At 47.1% G+C, this 13,342-nt stretch overlaps 1 protein-coding gene across 3 annotated transcripts in view; it reads right to left on the bottom strand.

The window, feature by feature from the left end:
• Positions 1 to 13,342, bottom strand: part of astn1 (astrotactin 1) — a 320,953-nt gene that overhangs the window by 137,606 nt on the left and 170,005 nt on the right. For all 3 annotated transcript variants that reach the window (XM_064341654.1, XM_064341655.1, XM_064341656.1), the window contains 2 exons: positions 11,168 to 11,334; positions 4,000 to 4,194 (listed from right to left, as the gene is read on the bottom strand). In XM_064341654.1, coding sequence (XP_064197724.1) covers positions 4,000 to 4,194; positions 11,168 to 11,334 — 362 coding nt within the window. The remainder of the gene's footprint in view (positions 1 to 3,999; positions 4,195 to 11,167; positions 11,335 to 13,342) is intronic.

Genomic DNA, 13,342 nt, shown 5'->3' with positions numbered 1-13,342 from the left:
ATTACGTAAAACAAATTTACTTCGCAATCGCTTTCACCAAACATCTGAAACATTTCACCGGGCTCATTTGGTTAGACTAAGATTCAACTGGTTCAAGCCTTGGATGCGTTATCAGATAGCGATGCTGGATCCAAAAAAAAAAAAAGAGTAGACTGTGCCCACAGCCTAGTAGTAATGAACCACAACCAATAACAGTTCCCTAAACACTGTTCCCTATGGTCATTGGTCCATGGTTTCTACTGCACTCTTTTCAGTCAGATCTTTGCTTCAAAATATTGGGTTAATACAGCACATTGTTAGTCATCCAACCCTTTCCTCTGGCTGTCCCTTTTTTGTCCTTGAAGTACAAACTTTTTCTGAAAGGACATAATTATGGTAGAGGTGGTGCCTTGACTACAAAGTCCCTCTCTAATTTCTTATTCACCAAGAATTGTCTGCCACTGAGTCGTTCTAATCAGCGAAGAAAAAGACCTTTGACTCCGAAACCAGGCGTTTTTAAAGTAGAAAGTTGGTTCTACGCCTTATGATTAAGTGAGGTGCCAAATCTCACTAAGTCTTGCATAAAAATAACCAGCAATAATGCAGCGGAGTAATGAGCTGAAATAATATTATGTCAAAGACGGAACTCAATCTATTTCTCAACGGGTGTCTGTTTGGACACGCTGCACCACCTAAAGATTTCCGCTCCTCAGACCAGAAGATCAGAAGCAATATTCAATTTCCACGACTGGACTTCCCGAGCTCACAGCTTCGATTATTCCCCCCCGCTTTTAAACAAACTGTCAAATCGCCACGGCGATCCGTCAAGCGGTAATGGGCCTGCGGTGTTCGACCGTGGCGCACGGCAACGCTTGCTCTTCATTACATATTCAAAGTTTCATCTGGCCTTATTGCCTCATATTAGCCAAACCTGCCTCACAGTCGGTACACATTCACTTTCCACCATTTTGTGTAATGAAGGCATTTTATTTTTTAAACAGCACTGACAACGGCTCCCCAAAGCGTTTCTCTATGGCCGGCGCCCGTAGGGCGTGGTTCAGTTTGTCTCAGATGACCTCAGTCCACTCCACTGCCCCCCCCCACCCCAACCCCCACCCCCACCTGTGGCCCCACGTCTTTAAATGAGATCAGCGAGGAGCATTTGAGATTCGCTTCCTTGACGACATTAACTTTTCTCGTCCGCATGCCTCGGCCAATCACGCGACACGCGGGGCCCTGAGTGGATGAGCTGCCCCTGGTTACAGGATGCGCCGCGCCCCCAAATTTAATTTCCCCGGCCGCAGATGATTTCGGATGACCTTGTGACTTCCTGTCTTCGGGACCGTTAGCGGGAAGAGGGAGAGGCCCGGAGGTCTGGGGGGCCCTACGTCCTGTGGTAATTAATAAGCGTTCAAAAACAATTACATACAACTTCCCGAATCCAATCCATACACATCCCTACATGGGCTGTGTATGCCACTGGTGACTTATTAACCTGCATCCAGTACAGTTAAATCACACCTAATCTCATTTTTACAGCTGACACAAACAGGAGGTTATAGCATATTATACAGTATAATACATTTTAGGGCCGTTACTATAGGATTCACATACTTATCAAATAGACTCTCACTATGGGGCATATTAAGTAGGAGTTTGACATACCTAATCCAATCGGTAGCTTTACACCACTTGATAAAAATGCACGGTAACAAAATGATGCCATCGCAAGAGGGCACTGAAACGACTGCTATGGCTTAATGGCCGTGCGCATGCGAGTCACGTGACTTTTCAATTTGTAATCAACAGCCACTTCCTCTTCCAGTCAATACCGCAGGCCACCTGACAATATCAAACCCTAATGCAATCTTGCACGCGGATCGATGAATTATCCAACGGCTGGTCCTGTCCCTTAGTTATCTCAACAGTGACACATTGACTATCAATAATTCACCACAGGAACAAGGAGCACACAAAAATAAGGCAGAATAATAGTACGATGATTCCTGAGGTACGAACCGAGTCGAGATACAAAAAGGGCGACGTTAAATAATGTATGCTTTTCGGATTATGCGCCGCCTTGGGCCTCGATTCAATCAACATCTCTCCTTAACATTGACTTACAAATGCAAGTTTTCCTCTTTTCCGACGCGAACCAAATTTTATATTGTTATTCATTTCGGTGATCGCTGAACTCTATAATCTATGCCTGTGAGCAAAAAAAATAATTAGCGGCTGTATTTGAATTGGAATAAAAACACAAATGACTGTACCCGGATAAGTGACTCAGAGTCTCCCGCCTCTCATTTCTTATCCATATTTATTGTTACATCTCATTTATCTACTTGTCTGCACTGTAGTCGTTTAATGAATTAATCACCCTTTCCTTACAGTGTTTTCCTGTGGTTGCCAATCAACATTAAGACACCACAAAAAAAAAAACAGCAACAAAAAAACAGAGAAAGCGGGAAAAGAGAAATAGAGAGACACCAGCCAAAAATAAATATATTTTATCTGCCATTTAAGCAGCCTCTGTCAACAACCTTGAGCAGGGCTGTCGCTAAATCAGTGTCATTAAGCACTGGACTGAATTTAAAAACCTCATTTAGCAGACATATTAAAAGAGAGAGCTACTCAAGAAGAAATGAACCAATGAATGTGGTGCCGCATTATAAATTATAAACGTTAGAGATTGAAATGAAATCACGAAAGGGGAGTTTCGAATGAATCCACGGGTGCTCGCTGAACGGCAGGGGCTTTTGTACGATTCCGTTTTTATATCGTGTATTAAATCTCAGGTCCTAATACCAGAGTCTCGCTGTTTCCTGTGCCGGCCAACCCCCCCTCTGCCCACCCCCCCGGGCCGGTCACTGATGCGATTCAAACCCGTTTCATTTCAGTGCAAATACGCTAATATTTGAGGTATCATCTTTGACCCACAGACTACTTTCATGTCAAGTCTACGGCGCATATCAATGTACATTTCCATTACCACTGTAGTGGGAGTGTCTTCGGGCACTTTTTCTTTTTTTTTTGGAATGTGTATCTCTCTCTGTATTATTCTGGGCGAATACTGGCGCCTTTTGCTTTCAAAAGGTCTTCAGCCGCCTCCTGCCTTCCTAGCACACGGGGTGTGAATTTTAAATGCAAAAGCCGCATTCTCTTTAATCAAACGCTTCACTTCACTCCGTGTGATAGAAGGCAACACCGGCACCCAGCTCATCCGGGCTAATATACTTATTAGAGCGGCCTTTATCTACCCAGGTGTGCCGACTGAGAACTCAATTTTCGTTTGCGGTAGCTGACAAAGGGGCGAAGCAAAGGGTGTGCGGAAACTGTGCATCCAATCGGATGTGAGGGGCGTGACCAGGCTGCCAAACGTACGGCGTAAGATTTTACGAGGACGCGGGTCTTGAGACCCCTGCTGTTAGAAATGTGTAGAGTCGGCCCTAGGGGTCTTGGTGGCCCTAAACGTGAATGTTCTTGTTGAAGCATGTCGTGTGGCCCTAGGGACGGCTGTGTCCCCGAAAGACTGCACAGAGTGTTCATGCCAGAGTCCGGCTTTGAAAAGCTGCCACGGGTGCCATTTAATGACCACAGTGAGTCGGGATCCCCTGCTGAAGGACAGCACCTTCTATGGGACAGTGCCCCGTGTGGCGGAGGAATGTACTGCGCCTGTGATGGAACACTAACCCATCTCTGAGCCTGGGATGTTGAATTTTAATCGGTCCAGAAGGATCGCAACAGAAGAAAAAGTCTATTTATAAAGTTTAACCTTATAACTGGGGCTCCCTTGAAAAACCAACTGGGTGGATAAAGGATACATAAATTGGAGAAAGAAAACACCAAAATCTCGCCGCAAATTTGTTCTTCAAGCTCCCCTTTTGACCAAAGTCAACTCTGCTTAGCTTCAAAAGGTCGATGAGAGAAGGGTACAGGGTGGACTCTCTGCAGGGTGGGTCTGTCCCCCCACCCTAACCCCCCTACCCAAACCCCCGGCACCTGCAGTTCCCTTCTTACCTGAAGGTGGCCTTGAGGATCTGCCCGGAGGTGACCTCCTTGGTGTGGTTGTTGTAGCCGTAGAAGAGGTCGCCGAACACGGTCTGGTTGGCGGGGATGTCGGCGGTGTCCCCGCAGTCCAGGCCCTCGGTGCAGGCCTCGGAGAGGGGCTGGCAGGACCGCCCGTCCGGGCCCCGCTTGTAGTCCTCGATGCAGCTGCCAAGGGACACAACCCGAAACAGCACCGAGACCGCCATCAGGACCATTACATTACATTACAGGAATTTACCAGACGCTCTTATGCAGATCGACTTACACAACGTTTTACATAGCATTTACACTACATCCATTTATACAGCTGGATATACACTGAAGCAATGCACGTTAAGTACCTTGGCTCAAGGGTACAATGGGCAGTGCATTACCTGGGAATCGTACCTGTCACCTTTGGGTCGCAAGACCAGCTCCTTACCCATAATACTACGCTGCTGCCCCACCACAGCCGTCCTGCTACTCCCAGGTCCGTGGCCACAAAATCAACATTTTTTTTGTTAAAAACCGGGGGGGGGGGGCCCTTCGGCTGTGTTGAGGAGAGGCCTCCGGGTCATGCATTTTTTAGAAGCCCCGCCATGTATCGGACCGGTGAAATATGTTACAGGACCGGAGGGACTTACTCCTGGCAATACCTCCCAGCTCATTAACATGCATGAGCAGGTCAATTCCTGTTGTAATATAATGATAACCTGTAGGTTTTTTTTTTTTTTGTTTTTTTTTTGTAAACAGCAGTCGGTAAAGGCCGGGGTGATAGATCAGCGGAGACTTGTACAACAGATCGAAAAGAACTTCCAGAGCAGCTGATTGCCATTGATCAAGCCAGGGAAGATGCAAGATAAATGAATAAATATCCACCTCCGCACACAGCAGTACCCAGGGACGGAGGGGAAAGGCAGTGTTATTTATTCATCCAGGGCATTCGCTAAATATACGTTTCTGCCATTGGCTGTCAGCCGTTTTCCGACTGATTAACTGTGACAGACAGCGATAATTATCACTCGAACGCGCGCGACGTTCCCTGAGCAGGACACGGACGCGGCAGCACAAACGGTCGGGGGGAATTTCGCGTGTAGGACGTCAGGCGTTCGCAGCCAGGTCAAAGGTCAAAGCGGCAGTCCGCCGCCTGGCCGGTCTACCGTTGCCGCGGGTGCTCGACGGCGCTCGTCGACGCGACGGAGGGCGGCGGCGTGACTGACAGCTCCAGCGGACGCGCGAAGACAAAGTCCTCTTCAGTAAGAGAATCGATGGTTCGTATCGACCAATCTTCACGGACCTTGGTGAGTAGGGTGTGGACGACGAGGGGGGGGGGCGGCGTTCGATCCAATATTCTCCCTTAACTGTGACAGTCGAGCGAAATATTCCCCAAATTGCATTTGTGAACGAAAAAAAAACGAACAAAAAAACACTCTCGTTCCATTATGAGTGCGCTAAGGACGAGTGCTGACTGACGTCAGGCCGATAGGACCAGCGCTGCGTGCTACAGACCTTTTAAATCCACAAACCCAGCTGCGGCTGTGGTTCTGGATGAAGTGCCTCCAGAGAGAGAGAGAGAGAGAGACAGAGAGGCCTTGGCCAGAAAGGCGGAATAGAAATGTAAAACACCTGGTATTCACGAGAGAGAGAGAGAGAGAGAGAGAGGGGGTCAGACTGCAGCCGGACAGGATGAACACGGCTGCGCATGGCTGCGCACTGACCTGCCCAGCGCCAGGTCACAACACCTGCTTCCTTCTCAAATCCCGCTCCACCTCTCTCCTGTGTAAAAGCGTCCGTCTGCGTTTGCCAGGTTCTGAGACCGAGACGTCCACGCGCCGTCTGACGCGGCTGAGGTCTGACACGGCTCAGGTCTGACGCGCCTCAGGTCTGACGCGGCTCGGGTCTGACGCGGCTGAGGTCTGACACGGCTGAGGTCTGACACGCCTCAGGTCTGACGCGCTCAGTCTAGCGCCAGGTCTGACGGCTCGGTCTGACGCGTGAGGTCTGACCGTGAGGTCTGACCCTCAGGTCTGACGCGTGTCACGATCTCGTCGAGCCGTTGCTGTGCTGTAGATCAGGTTTTTTATTTTTTTATTTTTTAAAACAGTACAATGAAACAGAAAACTATTCAGACGGCGAATAATTAGGTGACCTAAATTTAAAGAAGAAACAGGCGCATCAGCATGTGAACACGCACCCCGTCCCGTAAGCGAGATCGACGAGTCAGCATCCGCGCTCGGCCCACAGCAAACGACGGAGATTAAAGGGGGTATTTTTTTTTTTGTGTGGAACATCGTATTAGCGAACGCTAATTAAGGCAGATGAGTCTGTTGGTGAGAGGGAGCTGCAGGGCATATGGAGCAGCCCGCCGCCTGTGTTCCCGTCTCCCCATTCATCACCCCCCCTCCCCCCCCCGCTTTTGTTTACGGCGCAGCGGAGGGTCGGGGGGTCAGGATGTCCCGTGATAAAAAAAAGCGCGCCTCTCGTTCTGTCAGGCCCCCGGGTCGCGGGTCCGGACCTCCCCCCGGTCCTGTGCTATCGATCCCTCAGATTAACTGCCGGGCCGCGTTGCTCCCGGTGACGCCGCGGGCGCCGAAAAAATCAAAGACGGGTCAGCCGGGTCGCCCCGGCCTCCTTCCCCGGGACCCCGCCCGCGACCCAACCCGTCACCCAGCGCTGGGGTGCATCGCCGCCTGCGGAATGCAAATGGAACCCGCATCGCCGCGCGTACCGCCGCCGCTGCCTGGTCACAGACCGTCGAATCGTCTAACAGTCCGGCTTAGGCGCAAATGTTCGGCCATTCCAGAGAGAACGGTGGGGGATGGGGGGAAGAACCAAAGTTTCGGTCCATCGATGAGGAGAACAAACAAATATATGAAAGCCTGTGGCCTTCAACCACAGGCTTTTATAACAGAACAGGGTGTGTTTTTTATTATTTATATTTAATATTTATATTCCTGGTATTTAATTATGTCTTGCTATCATTATTGGCTGAATACTTGCTGAGCCTTCCATATATATATATATATATATATATATATATACATACATATATGTATATATACATATACTGCAGTGGATCATATTTATTATTATACCCTTGTAAGGCTTTATTGAGGGTGACCTACAGCCTCACTCATCTGAACAGTAGGATATACTTCACACTGAAGCAGTAAGGTCAGTCCTACCGCTAACAAGTTCAGCCCTCCTAGCTGTACGCCGTCCTCCAACCATTCCGAACATTGCCTCTCAAAAATAGTATTATTAATTATTCAACATTATAAATAATAGCTCCAAGGTCATTTCCACCCGAGCCCGGCGTTCACGGTGCCCCCCCAGCGCTTCTTCAAAGTGGGCGGGCCTAGACGGATTCCTGCTGCTACACTCTGGATAAGCCACGCTCGGAAAATGAGAATCCAGTAAGTCATAGTCCTTTTTAATTAAAAAAAACTACATAACCCAGCATTTCCGTCGTTCATCTACACAAGGATGCGGACATAACTAAATGCAAATATTTTTGTTATATTGTTTCAACAGCTTCCTATTTTCTTCATGATTACTTGCACTAAACTAAGCATCTCAAATAACAGCTATAATTTCCCTGGACCATCCAATTTAAAATATTATTCTTTCCCACCAAGTCATCTCTTTCTGACAGATATTTTGTTCCTAAATATAATCATTATAATCACATTAAAAAAACGATATTTCTCAATCACACAAAAACGAGATCGGAATTTTAACGCATGAAACATTTTTATATTCAATATTCAGAAGCTGTTCACACCTGCTGTTCTAAATTCACCTGCTGTTTGCTCTGAAATCTCCAGATACACTGGATGAACTGCCATGAATGAGAGAGAGAGAGAGGCTTGACACACGAACGTTCAGAAACCAAGGCAACATTCTCCTGCATAATACTCATACTCCCCTACTCCATTATTATGATGTATTTATTTGATTTTATTATTATTTTGTAATGGCTCAACAGGCATGTTTCCATGATAGATCAACACTTCCTGTATCTGTCACAGGTATATAATGTCACACATCGCTCTCTCATGGACTTCATGGATTTTCTGTTTTATAGCCAGTGAGTGTTTTCCACCACAGAGTAAGACCTTGGAGGACTGAGTATGCACCCATTCAAACTAATGAAGAATGCAGCACAGCACTAAGGCAGGCTTGTAGCAATGTGAGCGAGGAGAACAGACACACAAATACTTCATCTGTTATATATATATTTGTGTGTGTGTGCGTGTGTGCGCGTGTGTGTATATGTGCGTGTGTTAGTCTAGTTGAAATGTCACTGTGTTAGAAACGAACAGAGGCCAGGCAACAAGCAACGCTCCCCACTGAAAGAACAGGCCCCTGACATATGTCCCTTCCCGGGGCATTAAATGAGCAAAGTGTTTGCCTTTCTTACTGCATTGCCCGGGTCGACACGAGCGCCGCAGACTTTTATGATGCAATTTCACTCCGAATTTGTGACTCTTGCGCATTTAGAGCTTCGCGGCGCTGGAAAGCGCGCGAGCGGGCAGGCATCCGCTCAGGCTTTTTATCTAGTTATGACTGACTAGCCCACATTCATATTTATGTTCCCTCTGAGCACCACGCTTCTCCTATTCCCTTTTTTTTTTCTTTAAAGAAAGAGAAAATGGAAGGCACGTCTTATCAGAGCACGAGAATCATGGCAGTAATGTTTCCTGTACCCAGGATACGTTTTATTATTTACGCTATTTAACGTGCCGGAAGCAAACGCATCATCACATTTCAAAAAAAGGTAAAATAATCCCCTATTCAAATCCTCTGCGGATCTTGCTCTGTCACATTTATGGAACCTTGAGGTTTTTTTTTTATTATTTTTCTTTCTGCGTCTTTTTCCACGGGACGTATCAAAGGCGGAGAAGCAGCGCTCGCACTGCCGCTCGCCGTCAGAGCGTGAACTGGAAATACTTTCTTCTCGACGCCGCGGCTCTGCGTTCCGCGGGATCCAGACGCTAACGACGGTCCGCCACAGGCTCCGATAAACTGTCGTATTAAAATGTCATTTAAAAAAAATAAATAATAATTTCATCCCCCTTAAAACCGAACGAACTGCTTTTAGCAGCGCGACATCTAAAGAGAGAGGCGTACCGAGCGTCGCGTGGGCGTGAGGCAGCGTGCGAGCTTTCGCGTTTCCGCGAAAGAAGAAAAAAAAAAAAAAAACAAACACAGCGGCAACGCTCCCTTGAGAAATGGCTTTTGTTGAAACACCAGGCAGCATGCTGCTCTACCTCTCTATTTAAAATTAATTGAGCTGTGTGTTATACATAACTTCAATTATTTTCTCAACTCGCTTGGCTGTATTTTTTTTTTTTTTCCTTTTTGCATGAGTTCCTCTGCTCATGTACAGGCATCTGGCACCATGAGAAGCTGGCGTTTCAGTACTGGATGTTTGATTGGCTACGGTACAGCTGGGTTGCAGCAGGCAGACTATTTAATATATGAACTTGGTAAAAATTAAGGAGAGATACGTATGTTTGTTGCATTTCCTGTAAAAAAATCCTCATCACTTATGATTGTGTGAAGTTTTATGTAGGTATGTTGCGTGCTGATCCACCATAACTGAAGCCATAACTTGGCGGGATAGCATACCTAGCTCCCCAGCTATGTTATAACGTTCTGCATTATTCCGTTCGTATTCTGATGAATATTAATATGATCATATTAAAATGTTGTTGCATTGTAAACCTCAATTTAAAAATAAAAATACAAATTCAGCAATTTCTCATCCTCTGCCACATTTTTCTAATTAGGTTACAATAATCAATGATCAATGATTAAATTATTCTCTTGGTACACGTGCCATCAAGTTGACACATTTTTGGGGTGGTGAACGACACTTGTTTCACAAGCATGAAACCAACGCAAACCAATGCCCCCGACTGAGCCACTGTTTCTCGTGCATTCTAAATGCGGTGAATTAGAGTGAAAGATAGTATTCGACGGTCGTGGTTTCCCCAGCCATGCATTATTCATTACGAAAAGATGTAGCGGCACGTTCAAAACGGGCATAAAATCCATTTTTAATGCATTCGTTTATTTATGTGTTAATGCGTTTCAGCGGCGCGTGGAATTAAAATGAACGCTGATTCAGTCCACAGTCGCTCGGGCACACAGAACGCAGGACATTCCCTTGGCCACTTAGGAGACAGCCGCTAATTAGATAATCAGAAATAACAGAGCGAGCATTAACCAATTAACCCATCAATCAATCAAGAGTCATTATGCCGCTAATGAGTTTTATCCCCCCCATCTCCCAGCCGCCCAGTGGATGTGGCAGGACTGAATCTGCCTCATTAGCTTTTAATGTTAAAATAATGACGATTGTTTTACATTTTTGAAAAAAAAATTGTTTTGGTTAGATAAATGAAATCGGGTTATGAAATAACAAAGCAATTAAAAACGTGTGCCATTTCACTATAAACTCAATACGGACGCATTATGGGGAAAGTAGGTTCATTTTTTTAGTACGATTTGAACTGCATAACGGATAAATAATTTCAAATGAATACCCTGTTGACCTAAAATATAAAATGCACACCTAAATTCATGCCAAAACTTGCCCATAACTCTGGCTTACAAATAAATGCTAGCGCAACTACTTTCCTTCACAATTCGGCAAGTTAATTTAGGGGCACTCAGTGATTTCCAAACTGTGGTTGTGAAAGACCGCAGCTAACGCTAATTAAAACTTCCTCTGGAGCTGAAGTTAATAAACGGTCACTGTGCGCGCCATGTAGCGGCTACGGCGGTTAGCTCACCCGCAGAACATCTGAATGCTGTACAGGGTGGGATCCTCCTCTAAGGAGACCAGCCGCTGAAGCTGTAGCGGCTAAAGCCGTTAGCTCACCCACAGAACATCTGAATGTTGTACAGGGTGGGATCCTCCTCTAAGGAGACCAGCCGCTGAAGCTGTAGCGGCTAAAGCTGTTAGCTCACCCGCAGAACATCTGAATGTTGTACAGGGTGGGATCCTCCTCTAATGGGACCAGCTGCTGAAGCTGTAGCGGCTAAAGCTGTTAGCTCACCCGCAGAACATCTGAATGCTGTACAGGGTGGGATCCTCCTCTAAGGAGACCAGCCGCTGAAGCTGTAGCGGCTAAAGCTGTTAGCTCACCCGCAGAACATCTGAATGTTGTACAGGGTGGGATCCTCCTGTAAGGGGACCAGCTGCTGGAGACACAGCTGCTCGCAGCCGCCGTTGAAGCCGTCCGAGCAGTCGATGCCGATGTGGTGGTCGTAGCACCCCGTCCCGTCTTTCATGGGGCTCAGGCCAGGGGGGCACTGGAGGAGGGGAGAGAGAAACAGAAGACACATCCTGGGTTTCGTGAAAGAGAATGGAATGGAGCAATGGCTCAAAATAGAAAAGGAATAAGGGCCAGTTTCACAGACACAGATTATGCCTGATCCGAGACTAATTTCCATTTTGAATGGGGATTCTCCATAGAAAATTCCATTTAGTCCAGGACTAAACTTAATCTGTATCTGTGAAGCCGGCCCTAAGAGCTTACACTGAAATACCCTCATCTTTTGGCCACTCCACTCCCTTCTCCTTGAGCTGGATTTACTTTTACTGCCGTTGCAACCGTTTTTCTTCACAACCAGGCTGGCAAAGTCAGCGTGTTGACTGCAGAATTTGTCAAGCTGTGACTGTTGTGAAAACAAAGACTACAAACTGATTCTAACTGTCAAAGTTAAGAACAGAATTTTGAATAGTACAGACAGTCTGACTTTAATCGCTGCTTGTATCGTAAGTTACTGCCCAGGTAAGGCTAGGCATCAGGTCCAATGACAGAAGGGATCTGTGTGCCCCAGACACGTTGGGTACATTCTGTTTAGATCTGACACTCCATTTACACCATCCAAACTCACGAAAACCTATTTTTTGTGCTGTGAGTCACATCTCCCAGCGAACGGTATCTCTGGGTTTAATCACAAAGCCCTTATTGGCTTCATCCGAAGGGCGGCGGATGAAGCTCAAAGCAATCAGATGGCGCTCTGCATATGCGCTCACAGCGCGGCTCAGAGAGCACTTTCCGGAACTTTCCGCTGGGGCTTTCGGCGAAAACGCAACAGAGCAGGCGCCGCGCTTCAGAAAGTACTTCGGTGGGAGTAAGCGTCGCGCGCCGCGAGAAAACGGTAAACGCGCGAATCGCGGGGTCAGAGAACTTCTGAAACTTTCCCGCGGGCGCCGCCGCCGGCGAGAGCCTCCCGCTTCTCCCAGAGCAATTTCTCAAGGCCCCGCGACACCGCCGAACCAGCGTGATGTTTTCCATCCGTCCAGCGTCGACTTCAAGAAGGTGCCTCTAATGGTCCGGCTCTTAACAAGGCACCCCCCCCCCCACTCCCACCCCTCCGCTCAGATAAAGGCGAAACTTCCCTCTCTTTCTCCCCCGCCTCCGGGCACAGGCAGAAGTTATTAGCGTCACTTCTGGCCAGCGCTCCCCGCTCATCCATCTTGCGTCTCCCTGTGCAGTTGCATCCGAGCGCTGGTTAATACCCACGGCATGGCGCTAGCCCGCGGAAGTGTAAACCTCTGAGTGTGTGTGTGATTAGGGCATCTCAGCACGACCGTGCGCTATGGCGGGAAAGCCTGTCTGGAGCCATCCATCTTAAGAGGACAGGACAGGCCACGGTACTTTTTTTTCTCTTCTTTCCTTTTGGCCAAAATTTTTTTTTAAATTAAAAAAATAAGAAACATTTCAGTGAAATGGAGATTGTGCATAGCCCCTCATAGTGGGAATGAGACTCAAAGTCATCTGTACACTACGAATAACGTTGATGAGAGGACAATAACACAAAAGAGGCCCAGCTTGCCCCCACTGCCAACACTTGTTGTCAAAACTCGAAAATAGAGCCATAAAGGAAACAGGTTACACCTCTAACAGATTTCAGATGAATGGCAGTTCTGACCCAGGCCAAGAATAAGTTTGTCCTTCTGATCAAAAGCTTCTGTCGTGTGCTTTTAAACGAGATCCCGTTGATGACGCTTCTCTTAATTCTGCTCAGCCCGGTTATGATGGTCCGACACACGAACCGTCCCTGGCCCTACCTGTAAATTTGTAGGTCCTGGTTTCTAAATGTGTGTGTGTGTGTGTGTGTGTGTGTGTGTGTGCGCGTGTATGTGTGTCTGTACATACACAGTATATAACTACTGTAGTTGGTGTAATGCGCACTGTGTTTAATTTGAGCGGTGTGAATGGAACTGCATTATATCGATGAAATAAGTTTGGCTCCTATCATGGGTGTCTCACAGCTGCGGGTGAACAGTGTAAAGTCACAGTGCTGCACG

Source organism: Anguilla rostrata, chromosome 6 (genome assembly GCF_018555375.3).
Source record: "Anguilla rostrata isolate EN2019 chromosome 6, ASM1855537v3, whole genome shotgun sequence".
In the NCBI taxonomy this organism is placed as follows: Eukaryota; Metazoa; Chordata; class Actinopteri; order Anguilliformes; family Anguillidae; genus Anguilla; species Anguilla rostrata.
Note: the sequence above shows the minus strand (reverse complement) of the source record. Positions and strands in the feature narration are given on the sequence as shown.